At 46.0% G+C, this 24811-nt stretch overlaps 1 protein-coding gene across 2 annotated transcripts in view; it reads right to left on the bottom strand.

Annotated features, from left to right (window-relative positions):
• TONSL (tonsoku like, DNA repair protein) overlaps positions 1 to 24811 on the bottom strand; it is a 239726-nt gene that overhangs the window by 148940 nt on the left and 65975 nt on the right. For both annotated transcript variants that reach the window (XM_069220998.1, XM_069220999.1), the window contains exons 4-6: positions 23258 to 23441; positions 13633 to 13762; positions 13150 to 13321 (exon numbers count right to left, since the gene is read on the bottom strand). In XM_069220998.1, the coding sequence (XP_069077099.1) occupies positions 13150 to 13321; positions 13633 to 13762; positions 23258 to 23441 (486 nt within the window). The remainder of the gene's footprint in view (positions 1 to 13149; positions 13322 to 13632; positions 13763 to 23257; positions 23442 to 24811) is intronic.

The following is a 24811-nucleotide window of genomic DNA, read 5'->3' as shown; positions in this document are numbered from 1 at the left end:
TCCTCGGGTCCGGTACTGGAGTCCTCGTGATTGCAGGGGGGGGGGGGGGGGGGGGGGGGGGGCAGTATACTGGAGGTCAAGTTCAACCAAGGCAACAAGTGGGCTCAGGTCTCATGAGGTGGGGACACCCTTGGTTCTATTCTCCTGGCTCCGGGGTAGACGGGTACAGAGGTGTCATAGGGGGTCGGGCCTTTGTCTCCTGGTCACTTGCAGTTGCAAATGCCGTTGGGAAGTCCAGAGTGATCAAGGACAGGGTGGGTTTCTTTTCCGGTGGGTCTGGGTACCACGCGGACATCGTTGGCCCACTTCGACACAGGGTGGGCGGCTCAGGTGTAGTGGTGATGGGCGGCTCGGATGAATTGGTGATATCTGGTGTTGGGTTTCTGGTGGTCCCGGTCCTCTCAGGTCTGTCTTGGGTGCCTGAGGATGCAGGGAAGCAGCTTCTCTACTCCAAGGGAGTTCCTCCTGGCAATTGGTGGAGCACAGGTAGCTCTCCTTGGAGGCTGAATCAGCAGGACTGGTCAGTTGCTTCTCAAGGGTCGGGTGCAGGCGGCAGGCTGGCAGGGTTAGCGCCAAGTCAGTACTGCTCCTCAGTTCTCAGGTTCAGCAGGCGTCTGGTCCACTCTTTCTTTTGGGTCCAGCAAATATCTAAGGATCTGGTATTGGGGGTCCCCAAAATATTCAATTTAGGGGGTGTTAAGGGGAGTGAAGGGTAGTAGCCAATGGGCTACTTACCCTTGAGGTCACTACACCCCCTAGTTGGCCACTTCCAGTGAGGAGTGGGCATCACCCCGTCCAGAGTTCCTAAATTCCATCAAACGCAACATAGCAGAATCTTCTAAGTTGTGTCAACTTTAGGCTGGCCACCCAAGGGGTGTTCCCAGTCTGGTAGTGTGACACGCCTCCTGCATAGCTAATTTGCATGGAATGGCAGTCTGCATAAGGTTGGTGCTGGGTCCCTCAGAGTGGCACAAGCTGTGCTGCAGCTCTGAGGGGCCCTCTTCAATACCCATGCCCTAGGTACCAGGGGTACTATTTACTAGGGGCTAAAGGGCCTGGTCACTTGGGGATCAAGTGACCAGGTGTTTTATTTTAGGGAGGAACACTGACACTAGGGACCTGATTAACAGGAACTCAGTGCACTTCAGTCAAAGCTGTATCTAAAGGCCAGGCAAAAAGTGTGTGTGTGTGGGAGGGTGGATATGGGTGGGGGGTAAGGGAGGGGGGGGGTGGTCAGGGGAGAGGTGGGTTACTTTTGCAACCAGAACCCAGCTCCCTACAAAAGCTCCCACAGCCAACAGACCAGGAGACTCAGCCAAACCTGGAAGAGTCTTCCTAGTCTGTCAGGCGAGAAAGAGTAAGGAAGCAGGCTGTATGGCTGCAGGGCCTACTCTGCCACACAGCCTACTGTTCAAGTCATTTCCTTTGGGAAGCTGACCTATATCAACATTGTTAGAACTCCATTTAGAATCCTCTTTGTCTGCAGTCTCCTTTTCTTCTTTGGGATGAAAGGTGTCCACCTCTGCTAACCTTATCTTAGCCAGGGTAATTCCTAGTTTAATCAAAGAGGTCACCCACAAGTGGAGTAACCCCACCACGACCAAGAAGGTCAGGGGCCCATCTTGCTATTTGGCATGGGGTCGGACCACCATGCCAAAGACAGGTCAGCCATAAAGGCGAACATCCAGCAGACGCCACTGACAGCGGTCAGTGCCCAGAACCACATCTGTAGCTCTCCACTAACAGGTGAAGGGCCTAGGTTATAGGCTTCGTTGGGTTCAGGGTGCCTAGCTGCGGTTTTAGAGGGGGGGGGGGGCAGGATTACTACATCCTGTGGCAAACACCTTCCGTCCACACTCTTTTCTGTTAGCTGAGGAGCCACCAACTCAAGCTTAACAGTTGGCACACTGGTCAGGACTTCTTCTGGGTCAGGCTGGGCTTCACCAGTGCCAACTTTGCAGGCAGACAGGCCTGCCAGGTTGGTACCAGGTCAGATGCTTCTTTTCTCCTCTTCTGCTGTTGCAGCTCTTTGGTGTCCCTGGCCTTCTTAGGTCATCTGGATCTGCTTCTCTGGTGCGAGGGGCTCTCCTAAATACTGAATTTAGGGACGTTAGGGGTATGCAGGGTAGTAGTCAATGGGCTACTGACCCCTGGGGTCACTACGCCCTGATATGACCACTTGTTGTGGGAAGTAGGCATAACCCTGTCCCAGAATTCCTAGGTACGCCATCTCAAAGACGGCTACATCTGAAAAATCATGTCCACCTCGCAGTAGTCCACCTTAGGGATAGTACTAGCCTGAAGGTGGCAGGGACGATCTGGCCTGGCAGTTCGGACTGGACTGTTCCCATGGGGATCAGAGTCAAGACATATTTGCATTTGGCTGGGTCCAAACTGGAATGGCATGGGTAGCAAAATAACAATGGATTTAGTGCCAGATCTCTGTACTGGTGTTGAATATTTGACATTGTTCAGCATTCCGTCCATCACTTGTTCTTTTTGTATTTGTCACCCTAAGTGGGACAGGTATGCCCAGACGTGGGTCCCCTGCTCCCCATGCCACTAGATTCAACCTAGTCTGGCTGATAAGGGGTGATACCCCAAAACCCGTCCCAGGATGCTTGCTCAGGGAGGACCTGGCCTGGCAGTCCGGGCTGGACAGTTTCCATGGGGAGCAGGATCAAGGTACCATTTACTAGGGGCTTACAGAGGGTGCTAAAGGTTTTGCCAACTGGAGAAACTACTGTGCAGTTTTGGTAAGGAGATCTGGCACTGAGGGGGTTGGTTAGCAGGAAGTCAGTGCACTTTCAGTCAAAATCACATCATGTACCAGGCAACAAATGAGGGGTGGCCATGTCAAAAAGAGGTACTTTCCTACAACAGCTCTCGAAACACTTTGGAGGGAGTTATGGAAGGACACTGGTGGCATCAGTGATGAACAAGGTACTTAACTTACTTAGGTAACACTTTTTTTTTGGATGATACTCTAACTGCAGAATTATCACCTTAGAATACCCCTTAGGCACCAGACTGGATCTGAAAATGACTGAGCAGATCTGCAATGACCACCACTCTGAGTGATCATGTTAGTTTCAGATTTTTTCCCTTTCTGCACCATCGGATGCAGAGTGTGAACAATTGTTGGTCATAGAGTGCTGAGTACTAACTTGGACCTTTTTAGATGTTCAAACGAGGTTACTCCCCAGAAAGACTAGGTGGAAGGGCGATGAGGAATCTGCCTCTAGATAGATTATCTACCAGAAAGAGCGTTACTACAAAATACTAAACTTTTTGTTCTGATGAATACTTCTAATCGTAGATCCCTCACTTTAAAATAGATAACAAAGCAGTATATCCTTGGGTGGAGGGTCTGTGGCGTGGGCTCAGATCAAAACGTCTTGCAGGACTGAGCAGCTGAAATGTCTTTCCCACAAGACCTGACCATCACTGCAGTAGTGCTTTGTGAATGTGTGCATAGAGGCCCACGTCGCAGCCTGGCAGATGTCTAGAACAGGCACTCTGCATGTCAACACACAGGTATGTAACAGCATTAGTCCTAGTGGAATGGGCCTTTAGACCTTAAATAGGATGCTTTTTGGCCAATGCAAAACAGATCTTAATGGAGAGGACTATGTACCTCAACAGAATCAGTCCTGTGCAGCCGTTCACTTCTTCACTCCAGAGAACCCCACAAACAACTAATCATACACTCAAAGGTCATTAGTACAATCGATGTAAAAGCTTACAGCCCTTTTGGGGTCCAGCCAATGGAGCCTCTCCTACTCTTTCAAGCAGTAGGGTGGAGCAAATAATGCTGGTAGAATTATGGATTGCCCAACGTGGAAGGGAGTCATGACTTCAGGTAAAAATGGCACCAGAGTCCTCATCATCAACTTGCCTAGGAAAAAGATGGTGTAAGGCCTGAAGTTCACCCAGGCAACAAACGGACATAATCGCAAGTAGGAAGACTGTGTTTAAGGTCAGGAGGCACAGGGTGCAACTATGCATCGGAGCACAGGGCATACACATGAGAAACCTCAAGAACAGTTTTAATGACCCACTGTGGCATCACAAACGGTTTGTGTGTCAAACCTTCGATAAGTTTCATCACAACAGGTGATTTAAAGGACAGTTGTTTTGGCAAATAAAGGGCAGAGGGGCTGACAAATATGCTTCAATGCTGCCTACTGCAGAGCTTTGCGGGGACACAAATAAAACAAACAAAAGGACGTCTGATAGCTTTGCTTATAAAGGGTCAGTCTTGCAAACGTCACACCCCACCACAAATGTTTTCTAGCATAAATGGATTTTGTGGGAAGGCGTCTGGCAGCAAGAATGACGACCACCACTTTGGGTGGCAGATAAAACGTAGTCAATTGCCTCCACTCAATCTCAAAGCCTGTATATGTAGATCCTCAGATTCGGGTAAGGGGCTCTGCACTGTTGATGAGACAGGAGGTCCTCACAAAGTGGCAGTCTTATTGGAGGCATATGCTACGCTCTCCTGGCCCAACCCAGAGCCACTAGGATGACTTGGGCCTGGAGATTCATGATTTCAGACTTCTGGGCAGGAGAGGCACGGGCTGGAAGGCGTTTCCTAATGAGTGTTCTTGTGGAGAATCCAATGTGCAAAACTTTCGAAACTGCGCCTTCTTGACTTTAGCAAAAAGACCTAGACGAGGTTCTTCCCCACTGTTGGAAGATGCTATTTGTCACCTTAAGATGTACACACCACTTGTGATGTGGTCAGAAACAGCCTGCTCAGTTCATCCATTCTGGCATTCAGAGAACTGGCTAGGTGGTTCGCTATCAGGAAAATGCCCTGCCGCTTCAACCAGCTGCTGAGGCACTGAGCCTCCGGACCCCAGAACACCCTACTTTTTCAGTAAAACATTACAGTGGTGTTGTCTTTGAGAACCTGCATCAGCCTCCCCTTGATAGACGATAGGAAAGTCTTCAGGACCAGATAAATTACCTGCAACTAAAGAAAACTGATATGGAGCTGACCGTCTGGCATAGACCCCAGCTCTCCAGCTCCCCAGATGACCTCCCTAGCCCAGAAGGGATGAGTCAGCCACCATCAGCTCTGGGTGAAGAAGGGAGAGGGGCATGTCACTGGACCTATACCATTAAAGCAGCCATCACTGTAAATGCTGAGATGTTTCAGCTGAGACCTGGATGGCATCAGTCAGAATGCCATTATGCTGGGCCCATTGCAGCTTCAAATTCAGTCGCAGAGCATGCATGTGCCACCTGGCATAGCTGATGAGGAGGAAGGGCAAGAGGGCAAAAAGCCTCAGAGCTGTTCTCATTGTGATTCAGGAACGAGTCTGAAACCTCAGGATTATAGCCCATGCTTCAATAAATGCAAGCTTCTGTTAGAGTCAGGTAGAACCTTGGCTCGCTGGTAGTGAACCCTAATGATGTCAAGAGGCTCACAGTCATCCAGAGGTGGTCCACAATGGACTGTGGCGAGCTAGTCTTCAACATTCATTCATCGAGATATGGGAATACTCGGATCCCCCAACAGCCTAAGATGTTTCGTGAACAATCAAGAAGCACTGGAGAAGCCAAAGGCAAGCACAGCAAATTAAAAATGCTCCGGTCATACCTTGACCTTCCGATAACATCTGTGGGACTGCAGGACAGGTATAAGAAAATACATGCCCTGCATGTTCAAGGACACCATCCAATCACCCAGATTTAAAGCAGACAGGGTGTGGGCCAGCGTGAGCATCTTAAATGTGTCCTTCTGCAAAAAGGCATTCAGAGGCTCAGGTCCAGAACAGGCCTGAGTCCACTGTTATTCTTCGGAACCATCAAATAGTCCAGAGTCCACTCAATAGCAACCTTGGGACGCCATAACCACATCAACAGAATGGACGGATTCTCATCTGAAATTTGCTCTGGTGTGGGAGGAACAGTAGGTGGGACAGAAGCAAAAGGTATAGCCATTTTGAACAATCTGAAAGATCCATCTATTGGATATGATGACTCACCAACCTGGGAGGGAATGTTGAATCCAGCCATCCACCAGATAAGCATGTGCCACAAAGGACAAACTAAAGTGGTTAGGTGGCCGTTGTAGTAGGGGAAGAGGAAATGGAGGACTGATGCCCACTGCTGGCCCATGTGCTGCTTGCCAGACCCACATCCTCAAAAGGGCTGGGATTTTCTGTTCCATCGCTGGTTGGGAAGGCTGTCTCCATCTCTACTCAAGGCCTGGAACAGCCTCTAAACTTTCTGAATTGATGTGGGAACTGCTTAGAAACGATCAACAGCCTCAAGAAGTATGCTGCACTTCTGCAGACCTGTAAGCGATCCACCACAGTCACCTTCTCACCAGAAAGGTGTGACCCACCAACGGCATAGCCATAAGGAACATGGCTAGTGTCCTTCTGCCGGAGAATCCTGTCGAACTCATCCATGAGTGGCAACTAAGGACAACACTAGTACCTATTGACCTCATCAGATAGTCCGTAGTGTTCAGATCTGAGCAGCTAACATATTTGACCATGTCCTGTCTATCATGGATTGTGTGGGCTAATAAGGCCATAAAGGTATTTTGGAGATGCAAGAAAGTTCTTGCTTGCCATGGCCCAAAGGGCATGTGGGCAGCAGCCCAGCAAATAAACAGTATTTACAAACATCAGTGCTAAACTGGCAGAGGAAAACATGCACTTGGCAAAAGCATTCTCTATCCAGAGAAATGGTACAGAATGTATTGGAGATCACCTTATGGTCGAGGCCTCTACAATAAGACTCTGTGGAATGTGGTACTTGGTGAGAAAACCTGGGTCACCAGGCACCAGTCTGTGAAGTCTGGCCACCTGCACATTCAGAATCAGGCAAGAACAAGGCTTTGACCAGGGGGCCAACAACGTATCAGTTACGGCACTGTTAAAAAGAAGCAAAGGTTCAGAAGTTGTTTACCCCGACTGAAAATCTCCTTCAGAACATGTATTTTGGTCTCAACTAAGGATAGCTGCACATCTAGCGCCTCAGTTGCCCTCTAGACCACCACAGCAAATGAGGCACTTTCTACTGTTGGTCCAAGTGGCGAGTCAAGTTCTGTCTCAATCGAGGGGTCAAACCCACTGGCAGTTTGTAAATCATCATCTGAGTAACGAGAAGGGAAAAAGCCATCCCATCAAATTCATCACATCAACTTCTACATTTTGGGGTGCTCCCTGCTCTGGTTAAAATCAGCGTCAGAATCAAATAGATAAAGGAGTCTCTGCTGGTAAGTGTGACATGGCAGAGGCACTGGGTTAGAGTCAGGTCTCATGACGACTGGTTGTGCTTTTGTTATTTTGTAGTGTGACATCAGTCGGGCTCAAACCAAAGCCAGTTAGAGATCCAACGTTGGTGTCCAGATGTCCAGCACTAGTGGTGTCAGAACCGGGGCAGTGGAAACCGGTGTGGATCTCCGAATGCAACAGAAGTCTGTACAGGAGAAAGTACAGGCCTGAGAAAGGGTCACAAGTGGGCAAACGGCAACGTGGGTGGACCCACCAGCTGTTACCAGACTAGAGGCCCCTGCAACTCCATGAAGCACCAGAGGAGCAGGAAGCACATAAAAAATATGCGATATAGTCTCCTTGAAGGGCTCAATCTGCTTCAGGGTCAATAACAGTCCAGGAAATTCAGGGCATGCCATGACCAGCTGAGGAATCTGTTCCATGTGTATATTGCAGGGGGTTTCCCAACATAAGTCTTGAGTATACCTATAAAAATATCATCAAAATCCGACTCTTGAGGGATGAATCCTGAAAGAAGTTTTTGTCAACAATAATATATCAATTATCTATGGACTGATGGGTCATTTATTCACCAGTTGTCTTTGTGATTATCTCAATTATGTCGCTATTCTAGGAAATAGCATCAATTTGTAAACAATAAATACCAATCAAATGGCATGATCATGTAAACATATATTACAAAATAAACAATACCAGACACACTGTCCTCATATCAAAACTTTTCAAAGTTGACGGACACCATAATATAGTCTCTCTCATTGGGTCCGTCTTTAAGGTAGTCAGTTTTTAAAAAAAAACAATTGCCTAATGTCCAAAAAATCTCACACCTAATGTGATTAGGCTGGTAACCTCTGTGCTCTCAAATTCCTTTGAATTTGTTGTGGACTCTTTATAGGAAAAAAGCCGACACATTTCAGCCTTTTTGTTTCTGGCCTCCTCTGGACTGTATGAGGAGTGTGCTACCTTCCTGCTCTGTATACTTTAGGAGAGATGCAGGGCTCGTAGCAGGAGACTCATCCCCATAAGCCCTTGGGGTGCAACCCGCAGGTTCTCACCAAGGAATGTGCAGCTCTCCTGATAGTTTGTATGGTTTGTTTTGTAATAAGCGTTTACATAATCGTGTCATTTGAATGGTATTAATTGGTTATTATTTGATTTTTAAAAATGATCCTATTTCCTAGAGGAGTTTGACATAATTGAGATAAGCACAAAGACAAGCGGTGAATAAAGGAACCTTTAGTCCAATAATAATTGATATATTATTGTTGACAAAAAATTATTTCAGAATTTATCCCTCAAGAGTTGGATTGTCATGATCTTTCTGAGGCATGTGTTCCACGGCCAGAGACCTCAAAGGGGTGCAACTGACTCTGTGATACCCTCAAGCCTTCTCTCTGAAGTCAAAGTGGCAGTAATGGGTCAAGTCCCACTTCACTTTCTTTTGCTTGGGATTGAGCTTGGACTTACTGGAGGACTTGAAGCAAGCTGAATGGTCACAAGAACAGACTCAGACAGAGTTTGTGCCTTGGAGCATGAGAAGGACCTACGCGAAGGCTGTGACTTCATGTGTTTGCCAGCATATATTTTTGCCTTCTGGTCTCGGGATCGCCTTCAGGTGCAGGAGAGTGCACTTACAGTACAACGAGTCATGTCCCAAATCCAGATACCAAAGACACAACTCGTGTGGGTCCACAGCGTGGTCCGAAACCTCCTATTTTAGGTGGAACCGTCATTCCCTAGCACACTGGTGAAATTGTTACAGAGGTTGTCGCAAAACAGACAAAGATGGGAGCAAAGCTCCCTATCCGTGTCGGAAGGCACTATAGGAAAGGAACTGCTTGAGTGAGTAAATATATAAATAAAACCTATTGGCTGTCGCCAGTAGTCAATTATAATTAGGACCTAGTTTCCATAGACAGAGTGTTTGTTGGGGCTAATAACTTTGGCACAGTTTGACAAATTCTCATGACATTTTCAAAACTAGTTTGCCACTTACTTCAGCTGTTGTCTTTAAAGTTTTGGGGTGATTCATCAAGCGGGGGCTGAGGAAAAAAAAAGGGGGGAGGCCCAAAACGAGTTTATCATGTAATTTGCCACAGGGATTTTGAACGGGATCACAGCCCGAACCGCTAATCAGAATTGCACCAAATTTTGCAGAACACTAATCCTTGGACCAGAAAGAGTGTTTCTTCTAATATGGTGTAAATCTGTTCATTATTTTTGAGCTATCAAAGAAAGAAAGGATTTATAGATCTAAGGACGCGGAGGGTCCTCGGATCAGGCAGCTATCATGGTGAGATCGGACTGACTGCCAACCAAGAAGTGTTGGCAGCCATCTTGGGACTCTGACTCGGCAGAGTTTCAAGAAAAAAAGGGGGGAAAAAAAACAAAAGGGGCAGGGTTGGAATACCCTGGCCCCCTATGTCTGGTGGTGAGATCCCACAGGGACCCTATCAAGGGTTAAAAAGTTGGGTTTTCTTTGTTTTGTTTTTAATTTTCTGCAAATTTGTGGAGGATCCACGAATCCAGAGTAAAATTAAAAAACAAACCACACATACCAAGCACAGATACCTGTGTTTGCTTTCATTTCGCACCACCCTCTCCCTTCTGGGTGCGCCAGGCCCTGGGGGAACATATAATTAACAGGAGAGAGCACATGTAGCTCCACTTCCCAGGCAGATTACAGCGCCGGGACCGCCACACCCCTGGGCCCAGCTGAAAGTAAAATTGGGTAAGAGGCCGTGCAGCCCCCTTCCTGGGCTGATTTCGTTCCCCAGGACCCCTATCCCGCGGGCCCTGGCCAAATCTTAAAATAGGTAGAAGGGCCACGAGGCCCCAATCCTGGGGACCCCACCCCCAGAGGCCGCCTTACACTGAAAAAGGGAGGGGGTCTGCGCAGCCCCACTCCTGGAGCCATCAATCACCCTGAGGACCCCATCCTCCAGGGCCGGCTCAACTATGCCCCGGGGTGCCCACCACTGGGACATAGCAGTTTCCCTGCCCACACTCGTGCAGGCAGGTAAACCTCTGCTTACTCTTGCATGGCGGGAGCAATTTAAAGCTCCTGCCAAGTAAGTCTGCTCCCAGTGGGAGGGAGCATCAGAAATGCTCCCGCCCAATGGGAGCAGACTTTTAATCTGTTTGAAAATTATGAAAAAATTGTTCCCGCCCGCAGGGAGTAGCATTAGTAGCTGTTCCCTTTGGGTGGGAGCAATGGCGGCTCTCGCTGGAGGCGGTGAGCAGACTGGGGCCGCAGGGGCACTGTGTCCCCCCTCTGCAGAAGCCAACAATGGTGGAGTGGGTGCTCCAAGGTACCCACTCTTTATTGGCTAGGTCCCAGTGGATGGGGTCTCCAGGGCTGAAATCGGCCCAGGGGAGGGGTGGCCACATAACCCTTCTCCCCTTAACTAATTAGCACTGGGGAGGTAAAGCGGGTGTAGGCCATTGGCCCACACCCACACTTAAGGGGTTAAGGGTTGACAGTACCAGCACAATACTTGCATCAATAAGCCAGTCAGTAAAGCTTCCAGACCAATTATTAAAATCAAAAATCCGTTTGTGATTAAAATGAGGTCAAAAAGACAAAAACTGGATTAGTCACTGTGAAGGTTCTTAAACAGACAGTTCCATTCAAGTGGATTCTTCACTCTAAGTGGGCAGTAAATGGAAGGTCCTGAGCAGTACACACAAGTGCCCACTGGGAACTTCTTTTCCCTCCAGTCACACAGCATGACACCCAACTCCAAGCTGCCTCTAGCGTTCAGTCAGGGCAGAGGAGCTGGATGAGAATCAGTCATCTTGTGCAGGCAGCCACAGTTTACAACTTCCAAACCTCGCAGAGTGCCTGAAGGGGGGTCTCCACAGTACATAATCTCGCTGGTCTTTCAGAGTCTGCCTCAGCCACTACACAGTACCTCTCCCTTCCTCCTATCTGCTCCCAGCTCGATCCCTGGTGTTTACTCAGAAGTCCTCGCACGTCCTCTTCTCCAATGCAAACTCAGTGAGTGTGGGGTAGCTTTGTCCCTCACTTTCCAGTTCCAAATAAAAATCTCTACCTGTGTCTGTGTTTCTGAGGCTCTCAAGAGAACGGGTCGCTCCGGTCTGCTAACGTTCCTCAAGATCCTGCGTATTCACACGGCCAGATCTGGGGTTGATCTTCTTCTTACCTCGCCTTTAGTTTACTGGAACTAGCTTCTCCTCCATATTCGCACCTGTTCTGACCACCCACATTTAAAAAACTTCTAAGAACATGTTTTTTTTAATTCCTTCTGTGCCACTGTTCAGTAGCAAGCACTGAGATACTCCTTCGGGAGTGAGTCACCGCTGTATATAGAGATTCTAATGTAACATAGCATAACAAACAAAAAAAGTCTTGAAAGCTTTCTGAAGGACAGGATGTCAGGGTGCAGTTCCTCTGAATGACTGACTTTGAGCGAGTGCTGTATTGAATTTCCGAGGTTCTAACAAAAGGGAATCTTTGCTGGGAGATATTCTGGTGCTACCTAAAATTTTCAGCATTCCATTAAGGTAGCTGGATCTTCGAGTGTGGGGCGCTTTGAAGGTAATGCACCCAATTTTGAACTTAATTCGAGCTTCTCACAGAATCCAACGCAGGTCTTTCAATATGGTCGTAATGTGATTGAATTTCGTTTTAGCTGAAATTAAGTCAATAATTTAAAGATTACGAACAACGCAAAAAAGTGGATTTTGCTACTGGCTCAAATGAAGGGGAGATGCAGAGTCAGGGGCTTGTGAGGCTGAGACAACAACAGAGACTGCTCTCAGGCGGAGCAAGGCTCCACTCCTTTGTGAAAAATCACAGAATCACCAAGGAAAACCAAGATTTGGTACTTTACCTCTTGGTGTGGTGAGCACCTCAGCACACAGTGGTAGAGATATGCTCAGTCCCACAGCTCATGAACTCTCAGCCCAGATCAGGTTTGCGACCCGAGCCATCAGTTAAATACAGTCTCTGAAGGCGAGGGTTTGGTCCCATAAACAACTAGACTTTCCCCTGGGCACTGCCAGCCCTGCAAGGTTAAAATAGGTTATCAGGTGTAGAGAGGAATGGTTGTGTGCTTAAGTCCCTTCACTCTTCCAGGGCTCACTCATACTACTTGTTTATTGCCAGTGAGGGTGGCCTCCACTCAGGAGCCATCTTTGAATGGGGAGCCTTTCAGTCTCACAGACAGCAGGGAGGTTAGTATCTCAAACAGTTTCCACCTGGTTCTGTCCTGTCGTAAAGGGCCACCACTGCTCAGCCGGCATGCCAGGCGATTACAGAAGAACCAGTAACTACAGTTGCGCTCCAGTGTTCCTCAAACAAGAGACACAACAGATATGCAAGTCTCCTGTTCAAAACAGGAATTAGCTTGAGATGTATTGCTTAAATCCCGAGTGTGAGCAGCATAAAGCGCCTGCGGGGAAGGGAGAAAGAGAAAAAAGGGTAACGTGCCTGGCCTCCTACAGAACAAATCTCATACCGTGAGAGGAAAGTTCCCATCTATACCAAGGGTTGGGAAAAGGAAGTGGTGAAGGTGTGAACAGGTGTTGGGGAGTGTGGGAGCGAGTGTATATATCCATGTGTAGAAGGTGCATGGTATCATGAGCATAAACCTTGACTCAACAGATAATGAACTAATTTCTGATCCTGCTACTCAGTGGGAATGAGATCGCATCAGAAAATAGATGTATTGTGGATCATTCGACTGGTCCTGGATCAGCAGCACTTGCAATGTTTGATCTTATTACATCTTATCAAAATGCCTGTTGTTTCCCTGTTCAAAGTGCCATAAATTGGCTGAAAGACACAAATATCACAACACAAAACAACTCACTGTTCAATTGCTAAATACCCAGTCAAGCATGAGAAGAGTCCAGGTCTCACCTGCCCAATGTTGGCAAAGCACTCGCTCTCCATGAGCTTCTCTTTCATTTTCTTGGCGCACTCCTTAGCAGCTTCCCAGCAGCGGATAGCCTTGGAGTGCTCTCCATTACGGAAGTGAATGCTACCCAGGTTGTAGTTGGCGCGGTACAAGTCCTCGTACAGATGCGTCTGCCTGCAAAAAAGCCCTCAATCAGTACATTGTCTTCGGAGAACTTGGAAGTATAACCACAAGAACTAAAATGAGACACAATTAACTAAAAAACTGAACTCCAGGCCAACTAAGCAATGAGAGAAAATCATTACTGCTCAAAGTTCTGACTATGTGTCAGACTTCAGGCTTATGGTCACCTATCCAGACAGCCTTACATAGTTCTAAAAACATAAATTATTAAACACGAAGGAGAAGGCGGAGTGTGAAGCTCAATGGCCTGTTCAATCACCTTCTCCCCAAATAAATACACACAAGCGGAGTTGTGGATTTACTCTGAGATGAAGACACTCTTGCGGATGTAGTAGTTGCACTTGGCGGGGTCTTTCATGCTGTCATACAGGAAGCCCAAGTTGAGGAACAGACGGGCCCGCATCTCGTTCAGCTCCCGAGAAGACACTTTTCCTGCAGGAGGGGAAAACCTCAGTTACACTGTGTGCAGGACCCTCCAGGAACAATCAGTGAGGCTTAGTATTGTAACAATGGTCCTGCCATAAGGACGTTTTTTCTTAACCCACCCCTCCCCACCTTTACACCAGAAACTCTCTTAGCAAAGCCGCTTTAGTCAGTCCTAGGAGTGATGGTGAAATGTTAAGTGTGGTTGATAAATATCTGAAAAGAGAAAGTTATCTACCTGTAATCACAGCCGAGCAGTGCTCAAAGCATTTAGACAATTTAATTGTTACACTGTACTTGTGGTAATTTGACACAGTCTTAGACGAAACCAGTAAATACAAGACTCTAACCATCTCATCCTTTGTGTCTTTCCTCTGTGGCTACAGAGGTGAGGATGCTGTAAATTAACAATCAAATAAATGCCACGCTTTTTTCGGTTGCAGCTATCAGACCATCCTCATGCACCACTAAGGTTATTGCAGTCTTCAGATGGTTATGACTTGTCATCACAGATCAGGTGGGGAGTGTGCTTATCTTAGTAGCACGAAGCATTCCACCATGTGATTTTATCCATTGTATTTCTATTTGGGATGGAGGCTCCCTGCCCGCCATACATCTCAAGCACAATCTGACCGAATCATCAGGATTCATAACATAATTAAAAAAAGACTGCGTAAAGCGATACTCCAGCTTCACGCTCTGAACTACTTTTACCCCACTGACCACGGCACCTTCCTCAGCACCAGAGGGTAAAACAGGAAAATAGGAAGAAAACAGTGAGAATCCATTCAAGCAAACACTGCACAGCAACCTGAAAAAAGGGATTTTCTGGAACCAAAGGACACGGAATTGTGGAAGGTCAGTGTAATGAGGCTTGGCAAAGGAAAGCACTGACCTCCAAGTGGCTGCCCTGTAAATAGCACTGAGAGGTGCTGTGAGGGCAGAAGGTGCTGCTCAACCTCTAGTGCAGTGAACCCCTAATGGGACTGGTTAGCTTTTAGACACTATCCATGTAAGGGGTGACTTTTAGAATGAGAGGAAGGGAGGAATTAAAGGAGAATGAAGGGGAGAAGGAGGGAATAAAGGATAGAAGGGAAGGAAGGATTATTAAAAGGTACCTTATTGAGAGGGAACACAAAGTCCCATGACCATCTCGAGACCTACACACTCGCCATTCACTAAGGGTCTCGCATGCATGGGCTCAACTAGACGTTTATGAGTTGGGACAGTGTACATTAAACTTCACAGCATTTTAAGGAGGCGAGGAGCTAGGATATAGTGTGAGTGGAAGAGGAGGCTCCTCATTCTTCAGGATATCTTTAGTCTCCAAGATAGACATTAAATATATTTAAGAAGGACACTTGTAATAAATGTTATAATCCACTGTTCATACTGGTCTCTTTCTTGCGCTGCTCAGGCTAAGCTGTGATGCCATGCAATTCTGGTACGAGACAGAAAAAGTGATTGGTGGACCGCTTCATCTATCTCAGCCACTTATAAATCCTCGGAGCTGCTTTCGAGTCCATCATTTCTTTGCTTACTATGTCACTCCAGATGGGGAGCCTTTGTTCTGTTCAAATAGACAGCCATCCTAGATAGCATTGTCACAACCCCTCTGAATGGGAACACAAGCATTCCCGGACAGGTTCAAGTGGCGATAAAAGGATCAAGTGCCTGGAAGTGCACAGGGAAGTGCAAAGTGCAGAGGAATCAAAGAACTAATGCAGCAAACTGGACTGTGCACAGTGACACAGGTCTAACAGCCTACTCTCACGAAGACAGAGCCAAGGACGGACATGGGCCTAACTAGAACAGGCTCACACTTCAGTACTTCATTAGCAGTTTTTCTCTTCCTCATTCTACTTTTTGTGTTTTCTAGTTTTCAGAGAGAAAGGCAGACCACTGCTTTCATGAACGAATTCAAAACCCTGAACCTTCAGCATTTTAAAAGCTGATCCTCCAAGTTCCAAAATGGACAGCCTGAGAATGGTCTAATTGCAGGTGAATGCGTACCTTCAAGGGGAATACTGTACTCGCTGTCACAATATCAGGATAAAGGTTCTAGGTGCTACTAGGTCCACATTCTTTGCATAATACTGTCCAAAGAAGTTGGCCTTCACTCACAGACAGAACAAGGAAATGAGGATAAAGCTACCATTCCCACTAGTAGCGACATCTCGCTTCAGACCCGTGCTTACAAACAGCAGCTATTAGCCACCTCATACTCATGTACAGGAAGGAAACTTTGTGAGATTCCTCGTGAGTCGGCTTACGGGAAGATTCTCTTGTTTCCTGGATTGGAACCCAGATAATACACATGATATTCTCTGAATGGCATGACAAAAGGATGTATGGGCCAGGTTCACTGGGACAGGACCAAACTAGCGCAGGATCATTTATTTTGGCTGATATGACGACTCTTTAATCCCAAGCTCCTTCGTCATTTTTCAGTCAGATTTAAGAGAGCGGGGTATAGTAGCTGAGAATGTCATGATTGTTTTATAGGTTTTAAAAAAATAAATACGAAACTACACACCTTTGTGTGAAAATAGATAATTCTCAATTATCCAGACTAAAATAAATTGAGGAGCAAATAACTAAATGAGTGCAGGACTTGTCTGAGACTATACTTCAACATTATATATGCGGCCATCATGTTAGGTTCATTAACTTCCGATTCCATCCATATTGTGTTACTACCCCCATTATCCTCAGAACAATTCGCTATCTCAATTTAAAATACTGTGTTCCTTTTTGAGCAATGGCTACCCTTTGTTCTCCAACTATGTATATGTACCTTCTGCCTCTGCTCGTGTATGTGTGTGTGTATATATATATATATATATACACACACACACACACACACACACCGCACATTATTTAGAGTTAGGTCGGCTGTCCCATAAGAGAAGCGTTTTTTGTGTCCTTGTAACTTTGCCCCCATTTGATGAATCTCCACGAAACATTCCAATAGTGTGCTGCTGTTTGACTAGTTTGTGCATGGAGAGTTTTAAGGTGATCCGTCAAGTGGGGGCTGAGAAAATGGGGGTTCCCAATACACTGAAGCCCCATTCATTTTCCACAGTCTTCTTTGGACAAGGCTACAGCAAATACTGCTGAACAGAATTACACCAAATTTGGCAGGAGGCTAGATCGTGGTACGCAGATTGCACTTTTTGTGATTTGGAGTAAATCCATTAGTAGTGTTTAAGAAATTAAGGTTAAAAAATATAAATATCTGGATGTTTGGGTCCAGAAATGCTCAAGAGACTCTTATGGGAGTGCTAATTTAAAAATGGAGCAGTCTGATTGGTCCATGGAGATTCCCCCCCTTGGGCCAATTCGCTCCAATGGGAGCAAGCACTCAGACTGGCTGCCAGCAACATTAGAAACATTATCAGTGATGTCGTTAGAGACGTCATCAGTGATGTCATAGAACATGAGTCATGAGTGATGTAATATGTGAGGTCATAAGCAGTGCATGGCGAGGCATAATTTATAGTTGTTGCTGCTAACTATAACTGGTGAGTTGCTGGTTTTTTTTTTTTTTTAGTTCAAAAGGTTAATGTTGTCACTGACATATTCACCTAACTATGGCGTTACTTTAATCCTTTAATCTTTGTTTTCTTCTGCAAAATAAAATATATATATATATATATATATATATATATATATATATATATATATATATATATATATATATATATATATATACACACAAAAACACACACTTATTTTCTTGGAGTAAGAGGTACGAGTGTAACAGTAAAGGTTTTCTCCTTACAATAATAGAATAACCCAAGGGTAAAGAAGAGCAAAATTCAACATTTCTAATGTGGAAGGCACCAAAAAGACCACAATTGAAAATAGGTCTTGCATTTGCGAGAGTTAGTGCTATTGGCGTTGTAAATGCATAACTGGATTTTTCTTGCCACATAAATTGGTCAACCCTGCTGCATTATTTGTTCCTTTCTGCCACATAACTTCAATGGCCCTTGCGCTCACCATTGTTGTGCTTGATCTACACATAAATCCTGATCTGCATGTACACACTGTGTGTGCTGCCTGCCAGCATAGAGAGCCAGCTCTCTGCATGTGTTTGGCTAGTGAGCAACAGACAAAGAAACACAGGGCACAGTGGCGGGGCTTATGTTCCCAAACACCACTCCATGGGTTTGGAATTACCAAATAAATCTGGGCTTTAAAACACAAACAGTCATTTGCACTGTCGGTCCCTTTAAAGAACACATGCTTGCCAGTGTATTTCAGCTGTAATTAGGAGCAAGTTTCTGCAACTCCAAAATATGTATTTTATTCGAAAATGTTCTCACGACCATGCATCTGTCATGAAGGGCAACAAAGAAAACACAAAACACAGTAATATGAGTCATGTGTTTAGAGCGCTGATTCCATAAAAATTATGTGACCCAGACAAATCGTGTTCCTTTTTCTGTTTCAAAATTACTGGCATCTTTGAGGTATTGAATGCGGGAAACGCCCTGAAGGCCGACTCCGGAACAACGAAGTCGTGGGCCACGAAAGCGGAACTACGCTTTCCTTAACCACAACTTTGTTGTTTTGTGCCTTAACCACGCATGTGCTGAACAACGCACATGCGTGGTTAAGGCACAAACAAGGGAGTCGGCTGAGGAGGACGACGCGACGAGTCAGGTAAGTGGGGAGGGTTGGGGTTTTAGTTTTAGGGTCGGGGTGGGGGGGGGGTCGGGGTATTTTCTGTTTCAGGGGCGGGGCCGGGGGGTTGGGGTTTTAGTTTTAGGGGTGGGGTGGGGGGGGGGTCGGGGTATTTTCAGTTTTAGGGGTGGGGGGTTGGGTATTTTCAGTTTTAGGGGCAGGGGCGGGGGTGAGGGGGTTGGGGTTTTAGTTTTAGGGTCAGGGATGGGGGGGGTCAGGTCAGGTAAGAGGGGTGGGGGGGGTCGTTGTATTTTTAGTTTGCGGGGCGGGTGGGGTGTTGGGGTTTTAGTTGTAGGGGTGGGGTATTTTTAGTATTAGGGGCGGGCAGGGTTTTAGTTTTAGGGGCGGGGTGGGGGGGTCGGGGTATTTTTAGTTTTAGGGGCGGGGTGGGAGGTTGGGGTGGTTTTAGGGGTGGGGGTTGGGTTAGTTTAGGTTTTAGGGATGGGGTTGGGGTTTTAGGGGTGAGGGTTGGGGTGGTTTGAGGGGTGGGTTGGGGGTCGGGTAATTTTAGGGGCAGGGTGGGGGATTGAGGGGGTTTTAGGTGTGGGGGTACTTTAGGTTTCAGGGATGGGGTGGGGTTGTTTTAGGTTTTGGGGGTAGGGTGGGGGTTGCGGTAATTTTAGGAAGGAGGTGGGGGGTTGGGGTAGTTTTAGGGGCAAGGGTGGGGGGTTGGTGTGGTTTTAGGGGAGGGGTGGGGGGTCGCGGTAATTTTTACGGGTGGGGGGTCAGGGGGGACGCATACTGGAACAATGCATGCCTATCACTAATGTCTTTACCAGGAATGCCTTTACAACGAAAAATCGTTGTTACGGCATTCGTGGTAAAGGCATTAGTGGTAACAACAAGGTTGTTGTTCCGACCTCGTTGTTTCATTGAATGCTTCTTTTTTTAAATATTATTTTTACATTGCATCTTCGTAGGCCATTTGGCACGAATGTGGCCGCATTATACAGCCCTGTGTGACACGTGAATGTGAAAGCCTTCCCTCAGAGTGAGACAAAACAGTCCCAACACCAACATTTTTTGTGGAGCATTCTAATCAGGGGACTGGAGCTACGTGCTTTCTAATTTTGGAAAAAAACCATCTCATCAACAGAGCTGCTTTGCGCATGTGTGAACTGAAAGAGTTGAAAGCCATCACCCATCTACGCCCAATGATGATTTCCCAATGCTGTGTTTTCTGGTGTTGCAGCTAGGTGAACATTACTGATAAGTTTGCATTCAACGAGCATCTGGCATAAACGTATGACTGGTTTCAAAGAGCAATGTGGTGAAAATGAAATGTGTTGAAAATAAAACCCATGTGAGCTACATTGAATAGTCCTTCCGTCTACACCCGGTACTTTAAAATTCTTCTCTGTCAATATGCCATTAGGCAGTTAACCTGTGTTTCTATAAGACACCCGTGTGAAGACGTACATGAGCATGAGAAAATTAAAAAGAGGACTAATTCCCTTGGATTTTAATTATGCCGTATATTTTTGGCCAGCATATTGTGAAAATCTCTGTATAGCATGAAAGTGAACAAGGGGCAGTCTGCGGTGGCAACGGGTAGGGAGTAACAGTTATCCAGAACAACAGGAACGAGGGACAGAGCGACAAGCCACAGGTGGTGACGTGAAGACCAGTGAAACCGGAGATGTAGTGCTAAAATGAAGAGACCCAAGTTCCACAAGATTTATAGTCCTGTTTACAGAGACTGCAGTCGGAGTTCTTGTGTGGAGTACTCTTACACAAAGGGAAAAGCAAGATACAATAAAATGCGGGCAGAAGCTGAACACACACCCACAGAGTAACACTAGCTGGGAAGAAATTAAAATTAAAAAGTCCCCCAAAAAACAGATGAACAACCAAGGCGTAAACATACAGTACTTAGTCCCTACTCCAGTGGGAGGAAAGAAAGTCAAAAGGAGGGACAAAGAGACAGAACTGACCACTAGCAAGCAAAGATTTTTAAAGGACACAAACTAACCAATCAAATAGCTGGAAGCCTACAGAAGTATAAGTATACTTAAGTATGCAAGAGGTCATACGGTTACACTCGACCTAAAAAGGAGAAAACCGTTACTGTTACTCTTAGCTACTTGCAGGTTTCCATGGATTCTCAGCTTCAAACAGACTCCTTCACCTTTCCTTTCCCATTCTAGAAAATCCTACGAAATCACACTGTCTAAACAGCCTAAACAGAATTCCACACGCGTCTCCCTGCATGATACTATAGACATTCTTTTGTAATAGCGAGGTAGAGGACAGCAACTGTTGTCCTTGGAAACAGATGGCATCAGTAGAGTGATCTCTAGGTCCTGCTGCAAAGGTTTAATGCAGTAGTCATGTTTGAAATATTTGCACACAATTCTTTCTTTCTGTATATTGAATACACTTTATGATATTCAAGCCAATGATATTTAACAGTTTCTATAGTCTGGTATGGAGTCGTAGGGTTTGACTGTGGAGTCAAAAAGAACAAGTCACTGTGCACTGGAGGGCAACAGATGGGCCTTAGGCATCTAGTAGATTTGGCACTTTTTCCAGGAATCACTCACATGAAGGCACACTGAGGTATGGTGGAAATTAAATGAACACTGCATTACTTACATCTTTGTCCTATATTCTATTTCACTGCTCAGCCTGTGTTAGAAATTGGGTCTCTAGTTGGCAGAGGTATACACCTTTGTCCAAGCAGGGACCACAATCCTAGTCAGGGTAAATCACAACACAATCCAAATTATTCTGTGCTCACCCTGTGGTAGCTTGGCACAGGGCAGGTAGGCTTAACATAGAAGGCAATGGGTAAAGTATTTTTACAATAACTCATAGAGTAACAGTGAAAACAACAGAAAAAGTACTCCACACCAGTTTAGGAAAATAGATAATATTTATCTGAATATAATAAGATAAAAACGACAAAAATCCAATATGCACAAGTGGAGATATCAATTTTTAAAGGTTTAAAAGAGTCTCAATCCTTAGTTATCAGTGGTTGTATCCTTTTAACACACAGTAACCTGTGATGCGTCAACCATAACAACGCACGGGGGCCGCAGAGGAGGAGATGTGTTGAAAAATAAGGCGCTGCATTGGATTTTCTGGCGTGCACAGACGATGCATTGTTTCTTTCTACCCTGCAACTTGATGCGTCGATTTCCAGGAGCGCAGCCTTGGTTCCTCACTGCGATGCAGTGATATTTTGATGTCCGAGGATGATGCATTGAAAATCCTTGACACGCTGGTAAGAAGGAGCAGGTACTGTGTTGATCTGATAGGCGATGCAACTAACTTTCAGCCTCGAGGCAGGTGCTGAGTTGATTTCTGCAGGTGTTGCATCAATCCAAGCCCGGGGAGAGCACTTGTGAAGAAGGCAGAGTCCTTCCAGCAGAGTCAGAGGCCAGCAGGCAGAGTCCTCCTCAGCAAAGCAGTCCAGATGAGTTCCTTGGGCAGTGAGGCAGTCCCTCTGACAGAGTCCAGGTGTAGATCCAGAAGTGCCTGATTTGGTGGGGTCAGAGACCCAGTAGATACATCTAAAAATGCCTTTGAAAGGGGAAACCTCAAAAGGTGGTTTGGAGGTACACAAGTTCCCCTTTCAGCCCAGTCCTGTCTGCAAGGATCCCTTTGGGAGCCCTCCAGTCCTTTGTGTGAGGGCAGGCCACGCTAGCCTTTGAAGTGTAAGAGAGAACGTCTCCACCCTTCCCGCCCAGGGAGGCCCATTCAGTATGCCGATGAATGCAGATGTGACTGAGTGTCGTGTGTTTATGGCTGTCTGGGTGGAATGCACAAGGGGAGCTGTCAACCAGCACATACTAGATATGGAATGGAGACAGGCTTTAAGGCACAGATGGCAGTAAGTGCAGAGAAATGCCCACTTTCTAAAATTGGCATTTCTAAAATAGTAACATTAAATCCAACTTCACCAGTAAGCAGGATTTTCTATTACCATTCTGTCAATACTAAACATGACAGGGCACCTCCTTTCAGATTAGAATCTACCACTTAAAAATATATTACGGAAGTTTGAGTGCAGAGTGCATGTCCTGCCTGTTACTTACATAGCACCCTGCCCTATGGGTTACCTAGGACCTATCTTAGGGGTCACTTATATGTAGAAAAAGGGGAGTTTAAGGCTTGACAAGTAGCTTTAAATGTCAAGACAAAGTGGCAGTGAAACTGCACACACAGGCCTTGCAAGGGCAGGCATGAGACATGGTTATGGGGCTACTAGTAGCATTCAATTTACAGGCCCTCGGCACATGTAGTACATTTTACTAGGGACTTACTAGTAAATTAAATATGCCAATTTGGTATGAGCCAATGTTACTATGTTTTAAGGAGAGAGAACATGCACTTTAGCACTGGTTAGCAGTGGTAAAGTGTCCAGAGTGCTAAGGCCAGAAAAACATGAGATTAGAAAAAGAGAAGGAGGAAGGCAAAAGGTTTGGGGTGACCCTTCAGAGGGGGTCATTTTCCAACTGCCTGAGTGATGTTTGAATTGAATGGTACATGTGGAATGCTGGCTGTGCAAGTGAACTGGGGTCTGGAAGGTGAGTAGACAAGACCTTGTTCATGGTGGGGTGTCCGTCTGTCATCAGACACTTACTTCTTCACCTCAGAACATGCCAGGAAGAAACTTAATAAATAAATATCCTGGGAATCTAACAAATGCATAAGATCAAGAACTGCGAACACACTGAAAGCTAAAGGAAAGTGCAACTGCAACGATGGGTGCCAAAAAAAGCAAAACATTCAGTAAAGGGAGGTGCTTCTCAAGATCAGTTAACAGTATTCTTGCCACAGTTTGGCAGGATTTGATAAACTCACCTTCCAATCGCTCGTCAACAATGGCCAGGCTCTTCAAGAAGGCGTTCTGCGCCTGACGCAAAGACTCGCTGGATTGGCTGGATTCGTAGATGTACAAATAGGTGCGGCCAATGGTGGCCCAGGCCCTCTGCTCCTCGATGTCATTGGAGACTGAATGTGCCAGCTCCAGGTGACGGCGCTGGTGCTGCAGTGGGAAAGGACATAGATGACATTTCACAGCATCTGGATTGGAACACGACACTGGGCTTCCTGTGCCGTGGGCTGCTAAATCAGAAAAGGAAGGTCATCCAGCAGATGCCCTCAACTGTAGAAATGAAAGTTTGCACAGATCTCTGATTTCAACAACCTATTAAATAGGCCACGTTTGAGGGATTCCTTGGACGAGTAGACTTCGGATATGCAAATCTAGCTGTGGTCAAACGAAAGGAGCTCAAAGATCTCAGGCAACCTATGCTATGTGGTCACTCATGGATCTCTCAGAAGTTTGGGTACTTCCCTTCCGAAGCTGTGTGCCGACATGCTCACACCCCATAGTATGCAGGTGTGTGTGTGTGGCTACAGCTCTAGTGATTTGTGTCTGCTTGTTTTAGTTTGTGCTTGCCCTGTGAGTGTATGTTTGTGTGCGCACACACACACACACACACACACACACACACACACACGCACACACACACGCACGAAGGGGAGGGAAGAACATATAGATTGACAGTGTAACTGTGTACAGAAATCCATCCACCCATCTAATTAGTAATCTTTGGAATGCCATTTTGGGTTATTTAGCAGAGTCCTATAAACAACTGTAAATTCTTCCTGCGCCAATGATCTGCAATTCATACATAAAGCCAGTCCTAATATCAGCTGTGCTTACAAAGGGTTCTCAATTCCAAGATGACCCCCATCTTCTACAGCTTTCTCTTGGAAATCATCCTGTCCACATTATACACTGGACCGCAGTCATTGTGTCATTCACTTCCATTTTCTCTTCCTCTGTGCTCAGCATTCCAAGGTACCAGCGAGGCATTCCTACTTTCAGACACTAGTGGAGCCCAATTAACTCTTGAATCTATGAGTCAGAGTTGGGCATTAGTTCACCCACTCTTCACTGTGCTGACCAATCAAACCATACCAGGATTGCTCAGACTAGTCCCTTGTGAAACACCCAAGAGAAAGCAAGACTTCAAAGAGGATTATTCTGAACCTGTGCTATCAATAACATAGCTTCTATTTTACAATTTTACAGCACTACACTCTAAATGTTCTACATTAATTCTTTCTGCAAAAGTTTATTGCACAGCATAGCCATAATAGACATCATAATTTACACAAGACATAATATACCTATGTAGATCCTACAATCAATTTAGATTACATATGGAATGTTCATAAGATTTTATATGATAACATTTAAAGCTATTTTGAGAAAGCCAGATTCTAGGACCAATTTACATCCAAGACAGTCACATGAGGTATGTTTAGTCCAAAGAATCTGACCGGGAACAGTTACATTTGTTGATTGTAAGCCATATGCCGTAGCTCCTGCCCTTGTTGACCATG

This window comes from Pleurodeles waltl, chromosome 2_2, assembly GCF_031143425.1.
Source record: "Pleurodeles waltl isolate 20211129_DDA chromosome 2_2, aPleWal1.hap1.20221129, whole genome shotgun sequence".
In the NCBI taxonomy this organism is placed as follows: domain Eukaryota; kingdom Metazoa; phylum Chordata; class Amphibia; order Caudata; family Salamandridae; genus Pleurodeles; species Pleurodeles waltl.
Note: the sequence above shows the minus strand (reverse complement) of the source record. Positions and strands in the feature narration are given on the sequence as shown.